General features: G+C 44.0%; 1 protein-coding gene across 5 annotated transcripts in view; it reads right to left on the bottom strand.

The window, feature by feature from the left end:
• Positions 1 to 15704, bottom strand: part of tmem161b (transmembrane protein 161B) — a 59978-nt gene extending 44274 nt beyond the window's left edge. For 2 of the 5 annotated variants that reach the window (XM_078214809.1, XM_078214810.1), the window contains exons 1-4: positions 15544 to 15695; positions 12972 to 13075; positions 4941 to 5024; positions 474 to 571 (exon numbers count right to left, since the gene is read on the bottom strand). In XM_078214809.1, the coding sequence (XP_078070935.1) occupies positions 474 to 571; positions 4941 to 5024; positions 12972 to 13075; positions 15544 to 15546 (289 nt within the window). In that variant the 5' untranslated portion in view covers positions 15547 to 15695. Of the gene's footprint in view, positions 1 to 473; positions 694 to 4940; positions 5025 to 12971; positions 13076 to 15543 lie in introns of all 5 variants that reach the window. The other 3 variants (XM_078214811.1, XM_078214814.1, XM_078214812.1) reach the window with 3 other exon arrangements.
• Between the last annotated feature and the right edge of the window lie 2083 nt (positions 15705 to 17787).

The following is a 17787-nucleotide window of genomic DNA, read 5'->3' as shown; positions in this document are numbered from 1 at the left end:
TAAAGGAAGGAATATATTATGCATTTCTTTTGAGAACTTTTGATGGCAAGGAAATGATCTGCTGATTTCAGCACAAAAAAAGCTAACAACTGGTCAGCATCTTTCACTGACTAAGGTGATAACAAAATAGTTCACATGACCTCAGTGAATAAAAATGCCTGAAGGATTATTTTGCAGTGACTTGCTCCACCTTGATGTATGACCACGATAAATCAATAAAAACTGCTGTCTTGATCACAAGGAACAAAATGTTTTAAAGAATCTATGCCATATTTGTACAAATCTGTTAAAAGAAATGGAGAATCACTTAAATAAAACATCAATTGAAATATTTCCATATACACCACAGGGTGATTGAAAAATTTTTCAGTTACATTGAAAGAAAATTAGTGAGTATAGAGTACTCACCACATGAAGTTCAAGGGGTTTTTCAATTAAATAATTAAATGTGCATCTTCAGCCATATATCCTACCTCGTGTATCCACCTCTGTAATGGTCTTTGCTTCCAAATGGAGATCAATATCCTTAGGAACAGTCAGTGGCTTGCTTTCTATGTGCCCATTGTACTTCCTGGCAAAACCACGATATAAGTGGCTGTAAGTCTACAAATGGAAACTCATGCTCCTTCACTCCGATTCCAGATGGAAGATCCTTACCTTCTCATCCCTGGCAACGATTAATTTTGACCATGTCTAAACATTGTAAACAAACACTGATGTTCTTCCATCTTACTTGGAGAGGCTGTAAACATTGTTACTACAACAATTTGCATTTATAGAAGTTTTAATGCAGAAAATCTAAGGCTGTTAGATAAGAGCGAAAGCATAAACCAAGCCAAGAAAGCATAATTTGAGTTCCCCAAAAGCTTAGTATCGGGGGCTTTTCTGAGGGTAAATTGATTTATGAGGGAAGTCCAGAATGAGACCAAGGAAGCTGAAGGCAAGAATGATTGGGTGAAAGGGGGCTAGGGAAAACGTGAGGGCAAGTGATGCTAAAGTCAGAAGAATGAAAAGTTCACAGGAAAAGGTAGGACAATAAAGAGCTTTGAACATGTGAGTGCATAGACTGATTTGAGGAAAAAGGCAAAGTCAACGATTTTAAATTTGATTCTTGAATTTTAAATTTTGTATACTGTCCATGCTGAGGCATGGGCAGTCAACAAAAGTCAGCAAGATTGGGGATAAAAGGCCTTTGGAACTTGGTGTGGATATGACACAGGCAGCTGAGTTTTGAGGGTGATGAATGGGAGTTCAGCATTGCAGTGATTAAGAAAAGAAGCAATAAAGAAAGGTATCAGAGTTTTAACATAAAATAGAGGAATAAAGATGGGTGCAGTTGGTCTCTGTCTAGGAAAGGATATGAGCTAGGAAACAGCTCAGGTTGAAAATATTTTGAGGTTCCAAATTGTAAAGGGACCAGGGCTGATATCAGTGGTAAATAGGTGGCTTTTATGCTGACAAGTGGTCTTCAGTAAATGAGAGTGAGAAAAAGGGAGGTAGTGGTAAGCAAAAGAGGGAGCCAAAGTGAGAGAGCTTAGCATGATTTTCATTATCTAGTGAGAAGACTGCATCATGTTGGCACCTTAACAGCATGCACTATAATCCAGAGATCAACTTGTCAGCTTTATGGTTACATTTGACAAAGAAGCCTTTTAAATAAGTCAAACTTTGTTTTTATTGATCCCTTGATGCTTTAACAGACTTTCATTCTAAAGCAGTATTGCAAAACTGTAATCCCAAGTATTTCCCAGTTATTTTCATTTATTTCTATAAATACACTGCTAAAAGGTTTGAAAATAGAGGTTCCAAAAGAACAGTTAAAGAAAGTAAAGGGTACATTAGCCCAAATGGTTATGACACTGAACTAGCAAAGTTAAAATTTATTAAGCAAGTAAAGAAATAGAATCTCGTAACTTGGAAAGTGCTTGCCAGGAAATAAAATTAAAATTAAGAGAAACTGTTAACAACCAGTTCTTTGACATTGCTTTTCCTAGTGCAAAACAGTATTGGCTCTCCTTCAAATGCAAAGTGTCATTCATATCTCTCAAATTCATGAACAAGAACCAGCTGCAACTGGTGCAAAACAAATATTCTGGTTGGATTGAGAAACATAGAGTCTCATACTAACACTTTAAAAAATGTGACCAAAACTCTGAATGCTGATAAGTTTGCACCTCTGCAAAGACATTTATATCTCTTGGCTTCATCTGGCTACTAGCACAGGCTATATAAATTGGGACTCAGGTATTGGCCTCAAACTGTTACCAGAGATGTAGAAGGATGAGCAACAGCTTGATCAAGAATGTGGTCTTGGTACAAACACAAATGATTTGTACGATCAGAGGGCTAAAAACAAAAATACCTCTACGCAGAAATTGAAGATTCCCAGTGAGAGCTACAAACTAGCTTTGGAAGGGAAGGAATTGCCTTTAGGGCTTATTCATGAGTTGAAGGAAGCCTGCCAATGCATAACAAGACCTTTCCCAAAGCAGAGGCTGGGCGGGCAATTGGACATTGCCATTTCCTTCTGAGTATCTGATCCTTCCTGGCCATTCTCATCTTTCCCTCTCCCATTCCATACCTATCTAGCTCCACATCTTTCCGTTCGTCTTTTATCACATTCTATCCTGCTACGACATTGCCTGACTGGTACCCAATCTTCAATACCAAAAACTGCAATGTGGCCTCCATATCACCCAGCAATGACCCACTGACCCAAAAGGAGACCAGGACCCGCTGACCCAAAAAGAGACCAGGACCCCCGGTGTACAGCTTTAGTCCTTTCCTTCTTACTTGGTCACCTTTCTGCCTTGTACTCCTCACCCTTTCACTCTGACCCGATAATCCCTTCTATTTTTGGATACGTTTGCATGTAAAAAGGAAATAAACAAACAGGCAGGTAGAGAAGAGAGTTAAGAGCAGAGAGTTAAAGACAGACAAGCACCTTTTAGGACCTCAGGATTACCAAAATTGCTTTAAAGCCAATGAGTTACTGCTTTGAAGTACAGTAACCAATTTGCCCCATAAACAGCAATGGTGTAATGAGATAATCTGTGTTTTTTTTTTAAAAAGGAGGTTGGCTTAGGGGTAAATATTGACCAAGGCACTGGTGAGAATTTCCCTTCTCTTCTTTGAGACAGTTCACAGGATCTTTAACAAACAGCTCAAGACAGTTTTGTACTGAGAAAACGAATGGAACTAAAGGCTGACAAGTCACTTGGACCTGATGGGTGGCAGGCCGGGGTCTTAAAATAAGTGGTTGCAGAGATAGTGGATGCATTTTTTGGAATCTTCCAAAATTTCCCAGATCCTGGATAAATGCAAATGTAACACTTCTATTCAAGAACAAAGGAATACATTAAGCAGGAAACTATAGGCCAATTAGCCTAACATCTGTCACTGCGAAAATGCTAGAATCCATTATTAAGGAGGTAGTAGCAAGACATTTAGTAAACCATAACATAATCAGGCAGAGTCAACATGGTTACGCGAAAGGGAAATCGTGCTTGACAAATCGATTAGAGATCTTTGAGGGTGTAACAAGCAGGGTCAATAAAGGAGTACCAGTAGATGGATTGTCAAAAGACATTCAATAAGATGCCACATAAAAGGTTACTACAGAAGATAGGAGTTCATGGTGTTGGGGGTGATATATTAGCATGAATAGAGGATTAGCTAACAGAAAACAGAGTCAGGATAAATGGATCATTTTCAGGTTGGCAAATTGTAACTAGCGGAGTGCCACAAGGATCAATGCTAGGCCTTTACAACCTATATTACTGAAGGGACCTAGTGCATTGTATGATGCAACAATAGGCAGGAATGCAAGGTGAGAGGACACAAAAATTCTACAAAGGGACATAGACAGGATAAATGAATTGGGAAAATTGGCAGATGGGAGTCCAATATGGAAAAATGTGAGGGAGAATGGAAAAGCAGAATATTATTTAAATGGAGAGAGAAACAGAAGAGGGATCTAGGTGTCCTTGTACATGAATCACAATATGTGACCATGTGGCTATAGCAAGTAATCTGGAAAGAAAATGGAATGTTGGCCTTTACGCGGACAGGGGAAATAGAGTAGGGAAGTCATGTTAGAACTGTATAGAATATTGGTGACACCGCACCTATAGTGTGTGCAGCTCTGGTCACCTTACTTAAGGACTGATATACTTGCATTGAAAGCAGTTCAGAGAAGGTTCACTGAGGAAAGGTTGAGTTGGTTAGGCCTACACTCATTGTAATTTAGAAGAATGAACTTATTGAAATACCCAAGGTCCTGTCGGGGCTTCTCCCCTCGGGCAGGGTGGGGCTGTTGGAATCTAGAATCAGGGACAAAGTTTAGGATGGAGCTGAAGAGTGATTTCTTCTCTCAGAGGATCATTAATCAGAGAGCAGCGGAGGCTTGCTCATTGAATATTTTCGAGGCTGGGTTAGACAGATTTTTGATCTCCGAGGGAATCAAAGGTTTTGCAGCGCAGGCAGGAAGTGGAGTGGAGTTAAGGCCACAATCAGATCAGCAATGGTCTTACTGAAAGGCAGAGAAGCTCAATGGACTGAATGGCCTACGCTTGCTTCATACAATCTTAGGGTTCTTCAGTTTAACATCTCATTCAACCCACGGTATCTCCAATTCTCTCAGTTCTACACTAGAAGTGTTGACTTCAGTTTTGTGCTCAAATCTCAGAGTGGAACTTGAAACCACAATTTTCTGACTCAGAGACAAGAGTGGCATCGCTGAGCCACTGCTGACACCCAAGGGCAAGGTAGGAAAATGTGAAGGAACAGATTCACCAGTTTGTGGGCTATTAATAGAGTTACTATTACTGGGGGAAAAAATCCTCATGAGCGTGGACATTTTAAAGAGGGGGTTAATTTGATGGAAGTCAAATAGATGAACAATATTTAATGTACATAAAAAGTGATCTCGTCACCATTACCTGTCTTTCCTGGATTTTGCTTTTTGTTGTTTCCCAGCAAGAGCCTGAAGTTGTTCTTCTGTAGGATGCTGATACCATTTCAAACTGTAACAATAAAGTTCCAAAATTATCGACATTCAGAAAGTTCCCCTTTCCAACAATCAGCATTATAAATAAATCAAGTGCACATAAAAAGTGTTCCACTTTGAACAAATGCAATGTTGCAGACTATAGGTTTTCCAATGCTGTTAGCCGAATTTGGCCCCAGGCTCAGTCACGATGGACCAAGCACATCTCAAAAAGTCACACAAATCAACCATGTTATTACTGCTACACTGCCTGCACTTTCTTTATTTCAATTTTGTTTTGAAATGTCCTTTCTCCCTTTATTACTTTCTTCCACAAGTCCAGTGCTGGACTACTGGGCCCAATCAGAATCACCTTGCCTGCATTCAGCAAATTAGAAAGGAATTTACTAGTAAAATGGTACAAGAGTCAAACGTTCAAGGAAAATGAATAAAAAGTCAAAAAATGTAAAAGCACAAAATGGGAACTCAAAGTGTGGTTGGTCTAGAGGTTCGCAGACATACAAAATAGAATTATTGACCAATGTAATGTCACAAATTATGACAGGCGTACAAAAATGAAGAGAGGGGAAATGTCTGCCATTCTCTACTCTCTCATTGTCTTATTCCACTGAATTTTCTACATCAGTCTGGTTCTCACTTGTATAAACAATCTGGCATCTGTCACGTGCACTCTTTTTCTGCTTCATCTTACTCTCTCTTTTCTTCTTGCTCTGGTTGTGCTATCTTTACCCCTTGTGGGAATGTACAGCCAAACTAAAGCAGCCCATGTTTCGGTTGGAGTTCTGCCGACCAATCTTTCAGCCCAACTTCCCTGGGATAGATATATTCACACCCACTGAAATTGACCCTCCTCCAGTTAAGTATTTTTACTCTAGATTGTTTGCTGCTCTTCTATGCCAACATTAGACCCACCCAGTATTCCACAAATCAGGATAGCACAATTCCGTAGTTTCTTCTTGCAACAGGTCAGTGCATACCTCAGGGCTGGGATTCCCATTTGATATGTAGCTCCATGTTTAGACTTGCATTTTTTTTTTAAACAAGGGCCTCATTTTGTTATAGTCAAAGCAAAAGACGTCCAACATCATCCTGAGGCTTTGATGTGCAGATGCAGAGCCTAACTGATGAGATGAACCCCAAGTACCTATTTGGTAACTGGAACATCAATGTTCAGACTTTCAAAATGTGGAGATGCCGGCACTGGACAGGGGTAAACACAGTAAGAAGTTTAACAACACCAGGTTAAAGTCCAACAGGTTTATTTGGGAGCAAAAGCCACAAGCTTTCGGAGCCTTAAGCTCCTTCTTCAGGTAAGTGGGAATTCTGTTCACAAACAGGGCATATAAAGACACAAACTCAATTTACAGAATAATGGTTGGAATGCGAATACTTACAGTTAATCAAGTCTTAAAAGGTACAAACAATGTGAGTGGAGAGAGCATTAAGACAGGTTAAAGAGATGTGTATTGTCTCCAGACAGGACAGCCAGTGAGACTCTGCAAGTCCAGGAGGCAAGCTGTGGGGATTACAGATAGTGTGACATGAACCCAATATCCCGGTTGAGGCCGTCCTCATGCGTGCGAAACTTGGCTATCTGTTTCTGCTCAGCGACTCTGCGCCGTCGTGTGTCGTGAAGGCCGCCTTGGAGAACGCTTACCCGAATATCAGAGGCCGAATGCCCGTGACCGCTGAAGTGCTCCCCAACAGGAAGAGAACAGTCTTGCCTGGTGATTGTCGAGCGGTGTTCATTCATCCGTTGTCGCAGCGTCTGCATGGTTTCCCCAATGTACCATGCCTCGGGACATCCTTTCCTGCAGCGTATCAGGTAGACAACGTTGGCCGAGTTGCAAGAGTATGTACCGTGTACCTGGTGAATGGTGTTCCCACGTGAGATGATGGCATCTGTGTCGATGATCCGGCATGTCTTGCAGAGGTTGCTGTGGCAGGGTTGTGTGGTGTCGTGGTCACTATTCTCTTGAAGGCTGGTAATTTACTGCGGACAATGGTCTATTTGAGGTTGTGCGGTTGTTTGAAGGCAAGAAGTGGGGGTGTGGGGATGGCCTTGGCGAGATGTTCATCTTCATCAATGACATGTTGAAGGCTCCAGAGATGCCGTAGCTTCTCCGCTCCGGGGAAGTACTGGACAACGAAGGGTACTCTGTCTACCGTGTCCCGTGTTTGTCCTCTGAGGAGGTCGGTGTGGTTTTTCGCTGTGACGCGCGTCAGAACTGTCGATCGATGAGTCGAGCGCCATATCCTGTTCTTATGAGGGCATCTTTCAGCGTCTGGAGGTGTCTGTTGCGATCCTCCTCATCCGAGCAGATCCTGTGTATACGGAGGGCTTGTCCGTAGGGGATGGCTTCTTTAACGTATTTAGGGTGGAAGCTGGAGAAGTGGAGCATCGTGAGGTTATCCGTGGGCTTGCGGTATAGTGAGGTGATCGTCCTTAATGGAGATGCGTGTGTTTGGAGATGCGATCGACAGTTCCGATGCACCACAGCGAAAAACCGTACCGACCTCCTCAGAAGACAAACACGGGACACGGTGGACAGAGTACCCTTCATCGTCCAGTACTTCCCCGGAGCGGAGAAGCTACGGCATCTCCTCCGGAGCCTTCAACATGTCATTGATGAAGACGAACATCTCGCCAAGGCCATCCCCACACCCCCACTTCTTGCCTTCAAACAACCACACAACCTCAAACGTACCATTGTCCGCAGTAAATTACCAGCCTTCAGGAGAATAGTGACCACGACACCACACAACCCTGCCACAGCAACCTCTGCAAGATATGCCGGATCATCGACACAGATGCCATCATCTCACGTGAGAACACCATTCACCAGGTACACGGTACATACTCTTGCAACTCGGCCAACGTTGTCTACCTGATACGCTGCAGGAAAGGATGTCCCGAGGCATGGTACATTGGGGAAGCCATGCAGACGCTGCGACAACGGATGAATGAACACCGCTCGACAATCACCAGGCAAGACTGTTCTCTTCCTGTTGGGAGCACTTCAGCGGTCACGGGCATTCGGCCTCTGATATTCGGGTAAGCGTTCTCCAAGGCGGCCTTCACGACACACGACGACGCAGAGTCGCTGAGCAGAAACTGATAGCCAAGTTCTGCACACGAGGACGGCCTCAACCGGGATATTGGGTTCATGTCACACTATCTGTAATCCCCACAGCTTGCCTCCTGGACTTGCAGAGTCTCACTGGCTGTCCTGTCTGGAGACAATACACATCTCTTTAACCTGTCTTAATGCTCTCTCCACTCACATTGTTTGTACCTTTTAAGACTTGATTAACTGTAAGTATTCGCATTCCAACCATTATTCATGTAAATTGAGTTTGTGTCTTTATATGCCTTGTTTGTGAACAGAATTCCCACTCACCTGAAGAAGGAGCTTAAGGCTCCGAAAGCTTGTGGCTTTTGCTCCCAAATAAACCTGTTGGACTTTAACCTGGTGTTGTTAAACTTCTTACAGACTTTCAAAGACAGTCCACTCATTTATATAACTGCTTCAGGATCTTACATTCCTAATCAAGCAAATCTTTGCTTAGGTTGTCTGCAACTACCTCTGGAAATCCATCTTTCAACACTGAACTTGCAGAGGGCGGCACGGTAGCACAGTGGTTAGCACTGCTGCTTCACAGCTCCAGGGTCCCGGGTTCGATTCCCGGCTCGGGTCACTGTCTGTGTGGAGTTTGCACATTCTCCTTGTGTCTGCGTGGGTTTCCTCCGGGTGCTCCGGTTTCCTCCCACAGTCCAAAGATGTGCGGGTTAGGTTGATTGGCCAGGTTAAAAAATTGCCCCTTAGAGTCCTGGGATGTGTAGGTTAGAGGGATTAGCGGGTAAAATATGTGGGGGTAGGGCCTGGGTGGGATTGTGGTCGGTGCAGACTCGATGGGCCGAATGGCCTCCTTCTGCACTGTAGGGTTTCTATGATTTCTATGAAGGCCAAAGTCCATTGCAATTACAATTTCCTGCCAAATATCTGACACTTACATTGAAATCTCTATGTTCGACTTGATATCCAGCTAAGTTTTTAGTAAGACAGCCAGAACAATAAAAATAGAAAAAACTATCCATTGTTTTTTGCTGATAGATCTATCCCATGCCTTTTCAATGAAACAAGGAGGGTCAGACCTTCCACAAATCCATTATGCAAAAAATGATGGGACAGAATCAAAGAACTACTGATCCATCCAATCTATCTTAATTGACCTGTTTGCAATTCCTGCACCATGTGGGAGCTTCAGGATACTTCTTTTTAATTGGGGGGACCATACATGTCTGGAGTGTCTCCAGTGGCTTGAGATCAAAGGGCAGCTGTTGCCACTGTGCAGCATTAGGAAGGATCATAGTTTCCTGGATCTTACATTCCAGGACTTGACCACTCCACAGTTAGAAGAGTTTGGGAAAGTGGATGGGTAGCCATTGGGAAGAGTAGGTAGAGGCAAGAAATGCAGGCTCATTGCCAGTAACAAAAAAGTGCTTCGACTAGCACATAATCAAAAGCATTTACAAAATTCACTGCAGTTATAATTGATTTCATGTCAGTCTGCTACTGCAGAGAATGCAGATTGTTTACACAATTTATACACTTGATTAGTGTAGAGAAATCCTCCCAATGGCTGTTTGCAGATTTTCAAAGAAGCCAGAATCTAGATGTTGCTGGACAAACTGTTGCTTGCCTGCAATCTACTTGGAGTGGCATCTACAAATAGTAACTAAAGTTCTTTTGCAAATCATCTTAGGTATTTTGATTGACAGAAGTAGACAAGAGGAAGACTTAGGTATCCAATACATGACCTCATAATGACAAACATCTATAGCAGCTTGATATATGGCCAAGTTACCAGGACTGTGTTTGCATCCTTCTCCACTCTACAGCACTACAAGAGCCAATCACATCTTCAAGAGCTCTGGGGTTTATCACCAAACTCTTGGTTCCAACTACATGCCAAATAAGGTAAAGTCAAACTTGCGCAATACTCCCAGGCTTACAATCAATGACTGAATGAAGTAGTCGTGTTGTAGATGTATATTACTACCCTATTCAGGAAAAGGGAAACAAAGGATGTGGATTCTTAAACATCAGAAGTAGGCAGTAAAATAGCACCCAACAGCCAAGATTTGGACAAACTACTGGCAAGCAGATGTAAACACGAATACAAATCAACCACACTTAAAGCACTTTTTAAACAGGGATGTAACCTCAATGACCTTCTACATGCAGGATACACTGCAAATCAAATATTTGCCTCAAGCAACAGGATAATTGTCTGAATTGGATATTGATTGTTTCTGGCTAGGTTTCTTTCTTTATCATGGCATCAATAGAAGTTTTCAAATGAATGGTAATAATTATCACCTTGTTATCCTTAAGAATGCTATATGTCTGGCTCGCTAATAGTTTGTGTTCAATTTACCTCCTGAAAAAACAATGATAAGAAATCAGGTGACAAACATTAACTGATCCAAATTTGTAACAAACATAGTACCCCAAGGGCAAGCAAGGTGATAACCGCTAACATTAGTTTGAAAAAGATCCTATACAAAAGAACATTTGATTCAGTTACATTCCTAAGAGAACCAACACAAGATAACTCATTACTTAATCCCATATCAGCATACTATAATGCATATACAATACAACTACAATGCGCACACAATAGAGGTCAAATACTACAAGTAGAACTAGGTCACAAATTGTCAAATATCAGTGCTAAAATATTCAGGAATGCTAAATAAAAGGTGAATGTTGAAACCAAATCAAGTAAGGAAGATGTTCAACATGTTAAACTATGCAAGGAAAGGTTTAACAGAAGATTAAAAATACACATTTGGCCCCCCGCCCCCCCCCTCCCCCTCAAGTATATCTTCCCCAAGTGGGAAACAGGCCATCATTTGGAAACAGACAATTACTACACCCCAGAGATTTTCTTTTGCCTTCCTCTGCTTTCTGATTTTTGTTCCTTTGAGTCTCCAGCTTTGGCAATAACTCAATAAGAGTTTGATGAAAAGAAATCCTCAAGTAACCTGCTCTAGTATTCTGCTTGAACCAGGATAATGACTAACAGCAGATATTCACTATGAAGCCTTTTATTGCCCTGCCAGACACATACACAATCTACCTAAGCACAATATGAAGGCTGGCTGGTGCTCAGTAACACCAAAATCTCGGCAACTGCTTAACCTGGTGTTGTTAAAACTCTTACTGTCTCTCATCCTTAGCATGGATACGTAAAGGATAACTACAACATCACCACTATCATCCTGACCACGGTTAGTAAAGAACAAAATCCAAAAACTAAGATGCTCACTGTGGCTAAACAATAATCGAAGGTACGGAACAAAGCAACCAAAGTGAAAGAAAATAGACAAGTGTCCTGATCTGCTTACCGAGTCACATACATGTATAAATGACTGCTGCTCAGAGTCACAAAAGCCACTCACTACTCCTACAGTTTGACTTGATAAATCTCACATGAAAAGGGCATCAGTCTATGGGGAGGGAGGAAAAGGAAATATTAAATCCAAACATTACTCCCTCACCAACAGCAAGATCAAGAGAATTATTTGTCCTAAATGAAGAAAATTAAATTTGCTACATGCAATGTGAATGTAATTAAGAGTAGAATACATGGAGATTTTTTGATGATAAATTCTTGATATTTTGATCTCAAGCAATCAACTGAGTTAAGGCGGCTGACATCAACGGATTCAAAACCTCAAACGAACATTGGAAATATCCACGTTCAGCAAAATCTGTTCAAAAATTAAAGATGGTCAGGATTTTAAAATGAACCGAATATAGGAAAGTGCAAAGGGATGGTGTGGGAAGTGAGCAAGTTAAAATGAACTTAAGGATAGTAGAACGCAGGAAAAAAATAACTCACGGTACTTATGCAGAGAACAGAACAATATGCATAATATATATGCACAATATATGGAACGAGTATGTGTGAATAGCTAAAGAGGATCGAAGACGACCAAGGTTTAGGAGCAAACATCAACACCAAGGCAACAGCCACCCCACCAACATTAATAAGTCTCCCATTTTAGAAACATAGAAAACTACAGCACAAAACAGGCCCTTCGGCCCCACAAGTTGTGCCGAACATATCCCTACCTTTCAGGCCTACCTATAACCCTCCATCCTATTAAGTCCCATGTACTCATCCAGGAGTCTCTTAAAAGTCCCTATTGAGTTTGCCTCCACCACCACTGACGGCAGCCGATTCCACTCGCCCACCACCCTCTGAAAAACTTACCCCTAACATTTCCCCTGTACCTACACCCCAGCACCTTAAACCTGTGTCCTCTCATAGCAGCCATTTCCACCCTGGGAAAAAGCCTCTGAGAATCCACCTGATCCATGCCTCTCAACATCTTATATACCTCTATTAGGTCTCCTCTCATCCTACGTCTCTCCAAGGAGAAAAGACCGAGCTCCCTCAGCCTATCCTCATAAGGCATGCCACTCAATCCAGGCAACATCCTTGTAAATCGCCTCTGCACCCTTTCAATCTTTTCCACATCCTTCCTGTAATGAGGTGACCAGAACTGAGCACAGTACTCCAACCTTCAAAAGAAAAGGGGCATTCTGTCCCACATTAAAAAAAAGTACACATCAATCTAACTGGGAAAAAGAGGAAAACACTGAACAACATTGAGCAAATTGCCTTCCTGTAATGAGGTGACCAGAACTGAGCACAGTACTCCAACCTTCAAAAGAAAAGGGGCATTCTGTCCCATATTAAAAAAAAGTACACATCAATCTAACTGGGAAAAAGAGGAAAACACTGAACAACATTGAGCAAATTGCCTTGTGTGATGTAAGTTCATCTAACAAAAAGATAATTGTCTCAATATCAGATGCACAAAACATGAACTGCAAATACAAAAACAGCCTTCCCCTTATGTCTCAATAGAAAATAATCCCCATACCTTCCATTACAAAGCAACCAGCGAGCAAATGAGTAGTGAGGTGTGATCTTCTGTATGATGCTGGCCATTACCATAGTAACCACCAATTGCACGCCTATAACACCCTGGAAGGGAAAGAAGTCAGCATGAACTATTTGTCAAAGTTTTTTAAATTGTTCAGATAATATTTCATAATAAATTAATTGTATTTCAGCAACAAAAGGATTTCTGATGTATTCACGCAATAAGTAAGTGCATAACATCAAACTACTTATCACCTTAAAACAAAATTAACCATAGAATCCCTACAGTGCAGATGGAGGCCATTTGGCCCATCGGGTCTGCACCGACAACAATCCCACCCAGGCCCTATCCCTGTAACCCCAAAAAGGCTACCCCGCTAATCCCTCTAACCTATGCATCCCAGGACACTAAGGGACAACTTAGCATAGCCAATCAACCTAACCCATACATCTTTGGACTGTGGGAGGAAACCGGAGCACCAGGAGGAAACTCATGCAAACACAGGAAGAACATGCAGACTCTACACAGACAATGACTCAAGCTGGGAATCGGACCTAGGTCCCTGAAGCTGTGAGGCAGCAGTGCTAACCACTGCCCTCTCTTGTAGGATAATGGCTACCCTGATCAGATCATTTCGTGCAGTGTAGCACGCAAACTCATGAATGGGCCCAAGGCCCTGAAAGCGCAGTCTACCTCAGATTACCCGAGAAGGACAAGGTGCCTCAAAACTGTGAGCAACGTATGAAGAAATACAATAGCATTCTCCTTTTCATCAACTTTCAGTCCACCAGCCTCCACATTTAACTAAACATCCTCAGCCATTTCTGTCACCTTCAGCATGATTCCACCACCAAACATCTCCCCCTCCCCTTTTCAGCATTGAGATGGTCGACTTTGTGATTATTAACAATGCCCCATCCATCCCCCACTCTCTTTCTCACAACATTTTCCCAAGCAAGCGTAGGAGATGCAACACTTGCCCCCTTCCTTCCCACCATCCAAGGCTCTAAACACGCTTTCCAGTTGAAACAGTATTTTACTTGTACTTCTTCAAATTTAGTACACTGCATTCATTGTTACAGTATGGTCGTCTACACATTGGGAGGCCTAAATGTAGACTGGGTGATTGTTTGCCTGAACACTTCCATTTAATCCTAAAGATCACTTGCAACCCCCCCGCCCCCCACTCTGATCTCAGTTCTCTACATTGTTTCAATGAAGCTCAGAATCTCAAGGAACAAAGTCTCAAGGAGCATCATCTTTCAATTCATCATATCATCTCTTGGACTCAACATTTGGTTCAACAATTTGAAACCATCATCACTGCTCCCCTTTTTTATTGCTCAGAACACACTGGATATGACTCTGCTGTGGTCATTCACAGCTCGGTTCACCTTTTGTTTCTTTATCACCTCTTTTTGCCCCATGCCAACATCCCTTTTGCCATTTAATCCTGTCTTCCACAGCCCATAATTGTTGTTCTTTCCTCCCCCTCAATTACATTTCTTTCAAATTAAAGCTCTTAAGATTTTCCAGATCTGATGAAAATTGAGCTTGGCACCCAACCTATTAAGTATTTCCACCATTTTCTGTTTTGCTTCAGAAGTCCTTCTTCGACTGTACAATGCGGCACAGTGGCTAATACTGCTGTCTCTCAGCACCAGGCATCCAGGTTCAATTCCAGACTCGGGTCAGTGTGTGTGTGGAGTTTGCACATTCTCCCGTGTCTGCGTGGGTTTCCTCTGGGTACTGAGGTTTCCTCCTACAGTCCAAAGATGTGCGTGCGGGTTAGGTGGATTGGCTATGCTAAATTGTCTGTTAGTGTTAGGGGCATTAGCAGGGTAAATACATGGGGTTACGGGGATAGGCCCTAAGTGAGATTGTTGTCATTGCAGGCTCACTGGGCTGTAGGAATTCTATGATGTTTAGGGATTTCCTGAGGCTGTGAAGGGAACTACATATCTGTGGATATTAAGAAGCAAATTTTTTAGATGGGTGAGGGCACGAAATCAGGCTTCATTTAACTTCAAATTGAAAGCGAGCTCTAAACTTACACAACTTCTCAACAAAATGAAATCATTCAACGCAACAGTAGCATCAATGCATCCGAATGACACTTAGTGAACCCCATCAACAATTAATTCACCTTAACTCTACCCCAGCTATTTATTTCTGGATGAAAAACTTTGCATCAATAAAACACCAGTCCATTAAAGTAAACAAAGCATTAAAAACGTTTGTCCATTTGTCTTTAGAACATCTTCACTATTTCATTTTGATCGACTGCTGTCCTCAGCGTCCAGAGAAGCAGATCCCAGCAATTCACCGGTCAACAGGTTTATAATGGGATAAGTGAAAGAATGCAGTTTATTTCCATAGATCTGAATGAGGGAGACGTAAAACGCGGGGGGGGGGGGGGGGGGGAGAGAGAGAGAAATTAAGTTGTTGGGGGGGGGGGTGAAGGACGTTGTCCACCCGGCACTCCACTGGAGTTCAGTGCATGAGTCGCCCTTTGGTGTCTCCCACCCTGAGGCTGAGTGAGAGCAGCAACAGCCCCGAGCGCACTCACCATGTTAGCGGACACCTGCTACAGGAAGGTCAATGGAGAGACCGCCAGGACACGAATCCCCCCCTGGCTGCGCTCATATATACGCCCCGGGCCGCAGTCTAAAGCGGTTTGAAGCAACCAGCAGCCGCCATGGCTTAACCTCCCCTTCACACAGAGGTCACGAAGGACCCAAGTTACACCTGTCCCCCGCTGTCGCCTCGCCAAACAAATCTATTTCACGCCGCGGGACGCAGAAACCGCTGAATTACCCGCGCCGACTGGGGCAATTTTTTAAAATTCGCGGCGCTCCGAAGAGCCGTGCACCACAAAACTTAACTGCTGGGTGCAAAGTGCCGACGTGTTTTATCGGGGATATGATTAGTCTCCGTTTCCAGGCGTGCCGGGAAGTGAGAAAGGCCCTCATATTGCGGGCAGCCATCTTTGTGAAGGATCTGCTGGCGCCGCCTGCACCACCGTCATCACCAGTGCCTGCGACCCCCCCCCCCACCCCGTCATCACCAGTGCCTGCGACCCCCCCCCCCCACCCCGTCATCACCAGTGCCTGCGACCCCCCCCCCCCACCCCGTCATCACCAGTGCCTGCAACCCCCCCCCCCCACCCCGTCATCACCAGTGCCTGCAACCCCCCCCCCCCACCCCGTCATCACCAGTGCTTGCACCCCCGTCATCACCACCGCCTGCACCCCCATCATTACCAGTGCTTGCAGCCCCATCATTACCACCGCCTGCACCCCCATCATTACCACCGCCTGCACCCCCATCATTACCACCGCCTGCACCCCCATCATTACCACCGCCTGCACCCCCATCATTACCAGTGCCTGCACCCCCATCATTACCAGTGCTTGCACCCCCATCATTACCACCGCCTGCACCCCCATCATTACCAGTGCCTGCACCCCCATCATTACCACCGCCTGCACCCCCATCATTTCCACCGCCTGCACCCCCATCATTTCCACCGCCTGCACCCCCATCATTACCAGTGCTTGCACCCCCATCATTGCCACCTCCTGCACCCCCATCATTAGCGCTGCCTGCACCCCCATCATTACCAGTGCTTGCACCCCCATCATTACCAGTGCTTGCACCCCCATCATTACCAGTGCTGCACCCCCATCATTACCACCGCCTGCACCCCCATCATTGCCACCTCCTGCACCCCCATCATTACCGCTGCCTGCACCCCCATCATTACTGCTGCCTGCACCCCCATCATTACCACTGGCGCTGCCTTCACTGCCTTTATTACCGCTGGCACCGCCTCCACTCCCACCATTACCGCTGATGCTGCCTGCATCCCCACCATTACCACTGGCACCGCCTGCACCCCCACGATTACTGCTGACACCTCCTCCACCCCCACCATTAACGATGGTGCTGCCTTCACCCCCACCATTACTGCTGACACCGCCTGCACCCCACCCTTACCGCTGGCACCGTCTGCACCCCCACCATTACCGCTGGCGCTGTCTGCACCCCCACCATTACCACTGGTGCCACCTACACCCCCATCATTACCGCTGGCACCACCTCCACCATTACTGCTGGCACTGCCTGCACCCCACCATTACCGTTGGCACCGTCTGCACCCCCACCATTACTGCTGGTGCCGCCTCCACTCCCACCATTACTGCTGGTACCTTCAACCCTGTAAATATGTCCCCAAAGGCCTTCATGGGCGTCTCATCAGACCAGAATTTCGCATAGCGACACAAAAAAGGGCATTAAGATAGGTAACCCAGAGCTTAGTCAAAAAGGTGGATTTTAACAAGTGACAGTAAAGGTCCCCAAAGTGCAACAACAAAAAGCAACCTGGTGCAAGGCTCACTAAATTGGTGCCTGGGATAAGGGGTATAAACAGAAAATGCTGGAAAATCTCAGCAGGTCTGACAGCATCTGTGCAGGGAGAATAGAGCCAACGTTTCGAGTCTGGATGATCCTTTGTTAGGGACTTGTATTATGATGAGAGGCTAAGTATATCTGGTTAATATTCTCTTGAGTTTCAAAGAGTGAAAGACGATCTCCACGCAACTTACAAAAGTCTGAAAAGGCATGATAAGGTGGAAACAGATTGTTTCCATTGGTTGGGGAATCTAAAACACAGCCGCACAGTCTCAGGCCAATTGTTCATGACTGAGAAATTTATTCACTCAAAGAATTGTGAAACTTTGGAATTCACTACTCCAGAGTGTTTGGACGTTCCATCATCGAATGCATTTAAAGGTGAGTTAGATTTTTGTGT

Source organism: Mustelus asterias, chromosome 6 (assembly GCF_964213995.1).
Source record: "Mustelus asterias chromosome 6, sMusAst1.hap1.1, whole genome shotgun sequence".
NCBI classification, from domain to species: domain Eukaryota; kingdom Metazoa; phylum Chordata; class Chondrichthyes; order Carcharhiniformes; family Triakidae; genus Mustelus; species Mustelus asterias.
This window is presented reverse-complemented; position numbering and strand designations above follow the sequence as displayed.